At 40.5% G+C, this 12,016-nt stretch overlaps 1 protein-coding gene across 4 annotated transcripts in view; it reads right to left on the bottom strand.

Annotated features, from left to right (window-relative positions):
* Window positions 1–12,016, bottom strand: part of Cp (ceruloplasmin) — a 56,308-nt gene that overhangs the window by 18,416 nt on the left and 25,876 nt on the right. For all 4 annotated transcript variants that reach the window (XM_051156957.1, XM_051156956.1, XM_051156953.1 and 1 more), the window contains 5 exons: window positions 11,571–11,721; window positions 9,702–9,914; window positions 6,681–6,888; window positions 5,366–5,505; window positions 4,015–4,143 (listed from right to left, as the gene is read on the bottom strand). In XM_051156957.1, coding sequence (XP_051012914.1) covers window positions 4,015–4,143; window positions 5,366–5,505; window positions 6,681–6,888; window positions 9,702–9,914; window positions 11,571–11,721 — 841 coding nt within the window. The remainder of the gene's footprint in view (window positions 1–4,014; window positions 4,144–5,365; window positions 5,506–6,680; window positions 6,889–9,701; window positions 9,915–11,570; window positions 11,722–12,016) is intronic.

Genomic DNA, 12,016 nt, shown 5'->3' with positions numbered 1-12,016 from the left:
GCCTTGGCAGTAAGCATCTTTACTCACTGAACCACCTTTGTGGCCTAGGAGTTTACTTCTAAGCTACACTAAGGCATTTTTATGTCATTGTATGTTTACTATGAATTAATCATCTCTTATTCATTTGCCATACCACAAAGCCAGAGGGTGGTCATTCTAAAGTCATAGTTTGAGGAAACTGCACCGACCCATCTTTTCTTATTTTGAAGTAGGTTTTATTAATGTATTTTTTTTTTTCTGTAGATAACATGTGGTTGTTCCCCACCCCAGCACCTTGCTCATGGTGTTTCTGTACTGATGATGCTCTGTGGAGTCATCTTCACCTTCCTTTACTTTCCTGTTTTCTTCTCACCATGATCCTCAGTAAGCTGATGATTCCTCCCAAAGAGCCATGAAACCATTTAATCTTTAAAGGTCACTGACTTTTTCTAATTCTATTTTCACTATTATCTGATTATATCATACCACAAACTTCTTTGTCACTGTTTTGTCACATGCAAGACATATTAGTCCTTGATTCTTTGTAGATGGACATTTACTCCTCTTACTTTGTCATGTACCCTCTTCCCACGTACTCCTGGTTCCTCTCCAGTCTGACCTTTTCCAGCTGCCACAGAACTTCCTGTATATCTGCCCAAAGACCTTGACTTGTAGCTACATCCACTCAACTGTCCTGACTTCTCTCTGTCTGATTTGTTTACATAGACTTTGACATTTCCTGCAAACATAACACTATCGAGTCTCAAATTCTTTACTAGGACATTGAGCAAGAATTGAGGTATATGGTATTATGGGACATGTAGGGTTTTCCCCCTTTCCTCAAACTATTACTTTTAGTCCCAGTTTCCTTATCCTTTGTCTAAGCAGAAAATTTCAGCAAGAACATAAACTGTAAATGGTAAACATAAAATGTGAAAGTGGCATCTCACCATCTCACTTCTGCTGACCATTCTTATTTCTATAAATTGTTCTTTCTACCTGCTCTGTTACCAGGGATTGATTTCCAAAGCCTTAGAGTCATCTTTAACACATCCTTCCATTAGAATCTAGTACCCAGTTTCTAGCAGGCTCTTTTGGTATCACTTTAGTATAGAATTACAGTATCATAACTGTTTATCCCTTCCTCTGGTTCAATACTATGCCAAATCTTGTTCATTCTAAGTCTGGTATTTTTTTCGCCCACCAAGTTTGGTGCAGGATTTCCATAATTGATGCTTAATGTTTCCATTGTGCCCCTATAGCCACTTATTCATAAATCAGCCAGAAAAAAAAAAAACTCTTAAAAATCTGCAACCAGATAAATCCCCTTTAACTCAAATCCTCAGATTAGTATTTAGTATAAAACTTTCAGTCCTAATCATAGCCCCCCCACTCCAGGTCCTTACTCCATCCACACCCCAGGTCCTTACTCTGTCCACACCCCAGGTCCTTACTCCATCTACACCCCAGGTCCTTACTCCATCCATACTCTAGGTCCTTACTCCATCCACACCCCAGGTCCTTACTCCACCCACACCTCAGGTCCTTACTCCATCCACACCCCAGGTCCTTACTCCATCCACATCCCAGGTCCTTACTCCATCCACACCCCAGGTCCTTACTCCATCCACACCCCAGGTCCTTATTCCATCCACACCCCAGGTCCTTACTCCATCCACACCCCAGGTCCTTACTCCATCCATAACCCCAGATCCTTACTCCATCCACAGTCTAGGTCCTTACTCCATCCACACCCCAGGTCCTTACTCCATCCACACCCCAGGTCCTTACTCCATCCACACCCCAGGTCCTTACTCCATCCACAGTCTAGGTCCTTACTCCATCCACAGTCTAGGTCCTTACTCCATCCATACCCCAGGCCCTTACTCCATCCACACCCCAGGTCCTTATTCCATCCACACCCCAGGTCCTTACTCCATCCACACCCCAGGTCCTTACTCCATCCATAACCCCAGATCCTTACTCCATCCACAGTCTAGGTCCTTACTCCATCCACACCCCAGGTCCTTACTCCATCCACACCCCAGGTCCTTACTCCATCCACACCCCAGGTCCTTACTCCATCCACACCCCAGGTCCTTACTCCATCCACACCCCAGGTCCTTACTCCATCCACAGTCTAGGTCCTTACTCCATCCATACCCCAGGTCCTTACTCCATCCACACCCCAGGTCCTTACTCCATCCACACCCCAGGTCCTTACTCCATCCACACCCCAGGTCCTTACTCCATCCACAGTCTAGGTCCTTACTCCATCCATACCCCAGGCCCTTACTCCATCCACACCCCAGGTCCTTACTCCATCCACAGTCTAGGTTCTTACTCCATCCATACCCCAGGTCCTTACTCCATCCACAGTCTAGGTCCTTACTCCATCCATACCCCAGGCCCTTACTCCATCCACACCCCAGGTCCTTATTCCATCCACAGTCTAGGTCCTTACTCCATCCATACCCCAGGTCCTTACTCCATCCACAGTCTAGGTCCTTATTCCATCCACACCCCAGGTCCTTACTCCATCCACACTCGAGGTCCTTACTCAATCCATTCTTTCTGTTTCCCATCTAATAACATGTTGTTCCCCTTTTCAGTTTGCTCTCATCTCTGGGCTCTTTACTATTTCTAAGAGACACGAAGCATCTTCCCACTTTGAGGCCTAGAAGAGTATGTCACAATTATCTGAGCTGCATCTCCCTTTTCATTTAAGTGTCCAGCCTTACTGACTGTCCTACTGTAATGAGCATGTAAGAGCAATGTCAATTGCTCAGTGTAGAAAACCATAATAAGTGTGTTATGAAGTGATAAGGACAGCTGTAGCCAGCTGAGCTAGTAAACATGAGTGACGTATAGTAATAGATAAGCAGACCTGAGTGTGTGATGTGATAAAGAGTAAACAAACTCGGTGAAAAGTATATAAACCGCAGTCAAAAGCCATTCAGTATCTCGCTTCCACCATGGCCGCATAAATCCCGACTGCCCGGAACGAGATCCACCGAACAGACCGAGATTCTGCCCGAATACCCGAACACGAATGACGGCTCAAGCTCCGAGGACCCTACTGCTGTAATCAGAAGTCGCAGCTCTGGACCTGTCGTTGCTGACACGACTCTCCATCAGGTCGTATAACCCTGATTAGGAATGTTAGATGCTACTCCTATTAGAATTAAGATAGTTATGAATGCTTGAGTATAAGATAGAATAGTATGGAATGGTATTATTATATGATTTTGGCCATTTGTGTTTTTGGACTGATTTGGTGTTGTCTTTGTGTAGTGGTGACTGATATTCTTGAACCCGTTTATGTTGATAAACTTAGTAACTGCAAAACCACTGATCAGTCTCAGATTGAGTTCATTTGGGATCCTGAGTGCGAAGTACTCAGTGCTTGCGACACCTACCTAAAATGTATCATTGTTATTCGTACTCTCATGAGTCTTATGAGCCTTGTTTACAACTCAATATTATCTGGGTTTATCTTCTTTTAACTTTATAAATATAGTTCTATAGAACACTCTCTTTTTTGTTAAAAATATTTGGGAACTGATAAGTTTTTTTCAAGCCTTTTTCTGTATTTTTTTAAATTTCAGGGTGTATAATCTCAATTTTTATCTTTATTAAGTAACTGAGATATGCCAGATACCAAAGCAAATACCCAGGCTTTAAAATTCCAAGCCCCAGACATTGTCTGAGAGGCTGGTGTGTGAATATTCTACCTCACCTCACAGTGCAGCAGATGCCACCTCAGATATGTTGTAGTTGAGTGGAGAAAGCATCTCTCTAATTTATTCTTCCAGGTTTGTAAATGTCTGGTACCTTCATGTTTGCTTTACAGCCCTTCTGCAAATTGTTTTGGAGTAAATATGTGCTTGTACTCAAGTACCCACACAGAGCTGTTCCCTGCACCCTCTGTCCCCACCTTCCTTTGCATTCCTTTATAACACTCTCATTTGGAAGGACTATTCTTTACAATGGCTAGCGTTTATGGAGTGTCATACATCCCTCTGCCCTCAGTACCTGGCAATGTTGGAAGAACTGTAGAACTCTTTGTTTTCACGCCATGAGCATGTATTGAATACGGCCTGGATGCCATGTTTTTAAAGACAATTTTAACTGTGTCTCCAACATCTGCATGGATTTTTGGACCTGGTAAAAGTGAAAAGCAAGAACAGCTTAGTATATTGGAATTTCTGTCAATGAAAAAGGAAAAAAATCAGGTAACTTTTCAGTATGAAGGATGGATTTCCCCTACCCCCCCCCCCCCCCCCCCTTTTTTTTTCTTTTTTGCCCCTGGCTTTGTGCTGTTTACAGTACACACTTTATTTCTGGTCCCAGAGAATGTGCGTAAAAACACTAGAGAAAGCTTCTCTAAATAAAGAGACACTGAAGTGTAATTCTTATTCAGAGTTCCAGAAGGTGTAGGCTAAAATCCCCTGAGGGTCAGAGGTCTAACCTGGTGGCAGGCTAGGAGCCACTTTGCATAGCTTACTCTCAGGGCTCAAATGTTTGAGGACTTCCACCCTCTGCTGAGCATGAAGTTAGCAAAGGGTTGTGCTGGCAAGGATGAAGCTGACCTTTCAGTTTCTGCTGTCCAGCCAGCTGTGCATTTCTGTCACCCTCAACAGTACCATTAGCACTAGAGGAGCAGTTCTCAACCTGGTGGTGGACCAACCCTGTCACAGGGGTTGCCTAAGACCACCAGAAAACACATTTTACATTATGATCCACAACAGTAGCAAAGTTACAGTAGCAAAGAAAATAATTTATGGTTAAGGTTCACCACAAAGGGTCCAGCACTAGGAAGGTTGAGAACCATTGATCTAGAGTATCTTCCTAGGGAGGTTCTGATCCCATGGAACCATTGAAAGATTCAAGAATTCAGGTTTCAGGTTATACATTCTTTCTTAATGTGGCTCCTGAAAACCAGAAGGTGACTTTCCCATGATTCTGTGTAAGGAAATACATGTTCTTATCCCTAGATACATTTTTCTTGGCGCTGATTACATCTTAAATTTTCAAGTAGAGGGGCTTCTTTTGGAGAGGTGGAATAAAACTGAGAATTTCCTTAAGGTATTTATTTATTCAGGGGTATTTTCTAGGAATGTCACCAAAACTATAGGAATAAGGTATAAATAACTTTATCAATATATGGAATAATACATTATTCCTGAAAGAAAGAAGTGATATCTGTATTATTTAGCAAACACAACTTCTGTTTTTGTTTGTTTTGTTTTTTGAATGATTTTTTTTTTTGTCTGAATAGCATTGATATATGAACTAGGGAAATACGACTTATATACATGGATGCCAGTTGCTGCAGACAGCTCTTATCCCTCACACAAAGCCACAAAAATGGGGCTATTCTTACCGAGGATGCCCAAGTGCTCATCTTCAGCTTCTCTCTTCACCTGTTCTCTGAATGTTCTGTCAGTAAATTGCCGATACACAACTTTCTTGTACTTTGAGCCTATGTAAAACTCTTCCTTATCCAAAAATACATTTGAAACACTAGAAAAGGAAAATAGGTGCAGGTTATGAAAGAAAAGAAACGAACTTTTAATTTTTTAGTAAATATTCCTGTGAATAGCTATGTTTGTTTAAACTTTTTTTTTAATCCCAGTGATTTAAAAAAAGACTTTAAAAATAGCAAGATGTGATTTAAAGAGGCCAGTCCAATGAGCTGCTTCAGTCTTAGCCTTGCCATCTGGAGAAGGAGCCTTAATTCTTGTGCCCCTATAGAGAGGCATTGTCCAAATCATCTCACCACATTTTCCAATCCAAAATGTAATGAGTCCAGGTTCAATCAATTAGGAATTAATGCAGTATTTTCAGTCTATAGGAACTAAAATGGCACATTTCTAGTCATTCCATTTTTTAAAAGTTTTATATAACTAATGGTTTCTCTTAACCACTTTATTCCAAATCACAAAAACAACTCTTTAGTCCTTTCTATCTCGGACCACACTTATCACTGAAATCCAACTAGTGAGCTAGCCTCTGTCAGCCAGGTTGGTAGTTCTGCTGGGCACTCTGGACCGACCTATGCCACTGCTTATCCTAGTTCCCTAGATCATAACACATGAGGTCACATGATGAAAAAGACATGATAGAGCAGACAGGCCTGGGAAAATAAAAAAGGGACCACCTAGAAGTGTCAAGTGATGCCAAATGATGCTGAGACAGATGTTTTTGATATTTCCAAGTCTGATTTTTACTGAGATTTAGTCTTACTGATTTTTTTTTTTTTTTTGAAAAAAGCTTTTTTTTACAGTGTGTCATTAATGGCTTTGAATGCATTTTTTCTTTAAGATTTTAGAGGAAAGAACTGCTAAGCATTTAAAAAGCATACATCAGATTTAGGAATATGGAATAAGTGATAATTATACTAGAAATGAAATCGGGAGAAGGAAATAAGCAACACCGTGGTTGACTTTGAAGGTAAATGAGTCTATCAGAAAAGCATTGATGTTGCATAGTTAGAATAGGTCAAGGGAAGGTGTCTTATGCAGGTGCCAAGGGAAGTTGAAATGAATGAGCACAGATTACCATGAATTGGTCATTGCTATTGCTTAATGCAGCTGTTGTTGTTGTTGTTTTTTTTAATGGTTAGCATAAATCTTTAAAGGAAATGGAGACCCAAAATTACAGCTGAGCACTTTAGGAATCTGAGACTGGAAACTTACTTTTGCTCTTGCAAATGATGCAGCTCCTGTTCCCAGACCCTGCTTGGTGAATAGTCCCATTCCACCTCCACTGCTGCAACATAGTAGGTCCTTTCCCCCAGGTAGACAGTGTGATCCTCAGCCTGCTGCTTGCACTGGTTCACAGTGTATTTTTGCTTCATGCCACCTACGTAGTGATCTGTTGTAAGGCACTCTACATCAAAAGTCCCTGGAGTGGCAAAATAGAAAACTAGTCACATTTTTGCTCAATATTTTTATCTCCCAAATCTACTGAGCATTGGTTACTACCTCAGATCTTCAGGCATCTCACAGTTCTCATCTTCACATCACACACTGCTCATTCTTCTCCAAACACAGAAGTCTTGTTACTGTTGTGAGAACCACCAAAGGGGGCATCTGTCTCAGGACATCTGTTATTCTCCCTGCCTGGAACTTCACAGATACGGAACACAGGATATTTGATCACACTGTGAAACCTGAGATTTTGTTGTTTACTGGAAAAGCCTGTTTCTAGTTGTGGTGTGGTTTAGCCTTAGTACATACCTTTAATCCAAGATCTTACTGTTAGGTTACTGTAAATAGGATTAAATAAAGTCAACCATAGTTCAAGAGGCAGAACAAGCATACAGTTGGCAGGGAGTGAACATAGGAAAAAAAAAGAGAGTAGGAGGAAGTCAGGAGAAAGCATAGAGAGACACACAGGAAGTAAAAGGGAGAGACATTCAAGTTGAGGATTTTTTGAGATTGCATGGGGAAGGAACATGGCTTCTGGGATGTGAACTAAGGAAGAAGATCAGCCTGGGTACTTTCTCTGCCTCTCTGACCTAGCTGGTCTCACCCTAGCATCTAGCTCCCAAGTCTTTATTGGTAAAGTTGAATTAAGATTTAAAAAGCAAACAAACAAACAAAAACAGATGTATGCATAGCCCATGCTCTTCTTACATCTCTTAAGAGTATGTTTCACTATTATCTATCACTCCCTTTTATTTTAACATGGGCTTATAGTTTCCTGATCATGAGTAGTACAGTGGATCAAGTAAGGCTATGTCACCCCTCTCCAGTAGAGTCTGTGTGACAAAAATAACACAGGCCTGAGACTAAGACCACTTTTTAGGCTAAGACCCTCAAAGAGGGGAGAGTCTTCTGGACTGGGGCCAATGTTCCCACCAGCAGAGAAACTGCAGTTTCAAAATTCTCTTTGCTGGGAGCTATTCTCTCTAACTCTAACTGCATTTCACTCCCAAACTGGGACTCCTCAAGTATAGCATTTGTTGCTATGAGACCCTGGCCTGGGACTGCAGCCAGGGACTGTCTGTGGCTGAAGTAGTTCTGCTTCACTTCCACCTATTAAAAGAGACATCACTAGAAATTAATCATTAGCTAATAAGTTATACTATGGCCTACAAAGAAATGTAGTATTTCAAAAGATTCCAGGGAGCAGGAACAAGAAGAATAGAATAGGGGAAAAACGTCCTGGCACACAGGTGCTGGGCACAAGTTGCGTTAGGGAGAAAGTTTTGTTAGGGAGAAGATGTTGGCCCTGGACAAAGAGAGCACATACATATTGATACTAAGCCAATAACTTAGAAGTGGTGACGTCTTTTCACTATGTACTCTGTACCTTGTATTGTTTCAATTCAAAGTTGTAATTAAAAATATGACAACACAATAACTTCACATTCTGTACCTGTACTATGTGTGCTTGATTGCTCACTGACTTATGTGAATCTGCTCTGTGGGAAAATGTAACCAACCCTCCCACTCCCGCTTTCAAGAAATGTATATAATGCCAGACTTCTTGGCTGAAAAATGCACTCAGATGGAAATTCAAACTTGAATCGCCTCTTTCACTTCGCCTTATCTCCGTTCACCTATGCTCCAAGGACCTCTGATCCCAAGGACCTATCTCTGATTGAGCTAGTGGTCCATGGCAAGGCCAAAAACAAGTTAGCATATTTCATGATCTGTTGACATTCTTTCCTTTTTGTTTTAATTTAATCATTGAGAACCAGGCCCACAGATGTATCTAAATGTGCTTGGCTACAGTCATAGTATAAAATACTCAAATCAAAGCTATAGAAACAAGATGAAAGCTTACATGCAGGGCACATGTAGGAATCTTCTAGCCTGCATTTTCCCAGTTATCTTTCTTCTCCTCCTCCTCCTTTTTCATTTTTCTTTTGAGATATGGTTTTTTTTTCCGTGTAGCCTTGTCTATCCTGGATTCACTTTGTAGAGCAGGCTTGCCTTGAACTCAGAGCAATCCAACTGCCTCTGCCTCCCTGAGTGCTGAGATTAAGGACACGTGCCATCATTCCCAGCTTCCCAGTTATCTTTAAAATGACCTCAGCTCAGAGATTCTGTTGTTTGAAACAAGAAAAACACACACATACATACACACATGCACAATCTCTCTCATGCACTCTTTCACCCCCTACACATACACACACAGGTGTTATATCCTACTCCACCTATAAATAGGAAGGAAATGCGCCTGATGTGTGCTTCAACAGCAACAACCCTCTTAAGAGAAGTTCTATTTGGGAAGTTTGAAAGTCTATTACTCAATATGTTTTTCTATAGAGTTTCCAACAAAAGCTACATATTTTTACTGCCTACCTAGTCTTATTTCAGTTTGACAAAAGCTAATGCCATCTGAAAGGAGGGAAACTCATTTGAGAAAATGCTTCTATAAGATACAGCTCTAGGATATTTTCTTAATTAGTGATTGATGGGGCAGGACCCAGCCCATTGTGGGTGGTTCCATACCTGGGCTGGTGGTTTGGAGTTCTATTTGAAAGCAGACTAAACAAGCCACTAGGAGGAAGCCAGTAAGAAGCACCCCTCCGTGTCCCCTGCGGTACCTCCTGCCCTGCCTGAGTTTCTCTCCTGACTTCCTTCAATGATGAACTGATACAGAAGCTTGAGCCAAATAAACCCGTTCTTCCTTAAATTTTGGTCATGGTATTTCATCATAGCAATAGTATCCTAATTAGACACTGACCAGTAAGAGAAATGTACCTTCTGTGTCAGGCTTCATGAGAAGGGTGAGACTTGTATGAGGGAATAGGTTTGCAGTGTCTCTTCTTTCTCCTTTGGACAGATAAGTGTTTCCTGAAAAGTATATCCCATGTACATCAGCCTCACTTCCAGCACTGAACAAATACCACACAATGGAATCGCCTAGACACATATTGAGGCCTGGCTGATTGCCATACATGAATCCATTCATGGCTGTAAAAGTTGAAGTAAGGGGAAGAGAGAGAAAGGTTTGAAGATAGCATATCCTATTAACTGGACACCTTCTTCATGACTTCCTAATGTAAGGACCCATTCAAGCTTGCCAATTGTTTATGTGTCAGAAATGCCTCTGCTGTTATGAAAGTAGCCCCTGCATGGCTTCAGAGAGCAGATCTGTGTTCACACAACATGAACTTCTTCTGTATCCCTTCCACTCTGAAATTTCAGTATTTTCAGCCAGAATGAAATTCCAGGTTGTTTTTCTCACTTCTTTCAAAGGTCATATTTGTGAGCAAGTGCATCTGGGAATAATAACAGCTTACCCTAGGTGTCACACAAAGACAATGTATTTGCCGTTTTATATGAAAAATTCCCTGATTGATCCTGGAATATGGGAGAATCTTGTGTAGGAAAATTTCTCACACTGCTGTTTCCAAAAGATGATATTCTTGGCATGTCCAAAATGCAAAAATGTAGACTGTAAAGTAATATTGTAAGGATTGTGGGTAGTATGACTAAAATCATTCCAGCTGAAAAACAATCTGAATTGCAACTTTACAATTTTTGCTTCTACCAATTATGGTAATGCTTACTGTTATCTCTGAATAGTATGTGCCTTTGGACCAACTAGCTCACCATCTCTAAAACACTAGCTATATTTAAATTAGCTGAAATATAATAAATATGATGCTCATCTTCATTTAAATAAAATTGCTGCAGGTTTCCTTAGGTCTTAGGAATTTTAAAACTTGTCAGTTGATACTGATGAGCAATCAGGTATGAAAATCTTGGTGGCATGGAGTTCATATTTTTGGATCATTGAAAAATAAAAGGAGCCTACCATTACTGGCCTACAAATGAGAAACGCACTTAACTCATTATTTTTAAATTGAGCATGCCATAAGATCAGTTAAAGGATTTGTTAAGTACAGATTCCTGGGACTTATTCCAACATTTGTAATTCAACAACTCAAAAGTAGATCCAAGATTTTGCAGTTCTAATAAGCTCTTGGATAAAACAGGCTGCTGATCTAGGGACCACATTTTAAAGACACATTCCGAAGCCAGTAAAATGGTTCGGCTGAAAAAGACACTTGATGGGAAGCCCACCAGTCTCAGTTGATCCCCCAAAACCCAAATGCTGGGAAGAGAAAACTGACTTATGACCCCCCAGGCACCATGGCATATGCTACTTCTCCTCGTGTTCCTCTCTCCTTTCTTCCTTCCCTTCCTCCATCCCTTTTGTCCCCCTCCACTCCCTGCTCCCCTCTAAGTAAATAAAAATTTTAAGACACATTGAATATCTGTGACAACCGAGGCTACATAAAAGGAACTCGGCCTCAAAAACAAACAAATAAATCTACATAAAATAAACCTTGTCTCATAAATAAATAAGTAAATAAATAAATAAGTGAGTGAATGACCCATTGATTAAATTAACATGTCTGTTATATCTGAATATTCTAAAGTGGCATTTTTGTTTGTTTTTTGTTTTGATGCTTGATTTGTAACCAAAGATATTGCCTTCAGAACACTGGCAAGTATTTACTGAAGAGCAATGAAAAAATCTGCCCACTTTGATATTAATTGATACCATTACCTATGCAACATGGAAGTAGCCTGTGCAGATGGAAGAGATGCAGTACTCACAGTGCATCTTATTTGACTCCTGAAAGTCTTCATCTTCCTTATCCACATTATCAGGTGCCGTTGTGAACCTCTTGATATTTTCATCCAACAGTAAACTCTGGTTCTCATCAAACACCGTGGGAAACAAGTAGAACTCCTTGTCTATATCTTTCTGCAAATCAAAATAACAATGAGGTGAAGACAGAATGAGTAAAGTAAAAGATTTCTATGTATAGTACTCTGTACAAAGCGTTTTGAGGAGTGTTACCAGAACTTTCAGTTTCCTTTTAACTTGGCCCATGAAATATTGATTTAGTCCTCTAAGTTTTCACTGGTGTCTGTTAGAATTTATGACTTACTAAGGTAACCTAAGTGTCTTGCATCTAAAATTTTAAATGTCCTTTCTTCATGCTCACATTGTCCATACAAATTGAAACCACTTAAAAAAAAAAAAAGCTATTCAAATA

The sequence above is a fragment of the Acomys russatus genome, chromosome 15 (genome assembly GCF_903995435.1).
Source record: "Acomys russatus chromosome 15, mAcoRus1.1, whole genome shotgun sequence".
Lineage (NCBI taxonomy): Eukaryota > Metazoa > Chordata > Mammalia > Rodentia > Muridae > Acomys > Acomys russatus.
The sequence above is the reverse complement of the archived record's forward strand: the minus strand, read 5'-3'. Positions and strand labels throughout refer to the sequence as shown.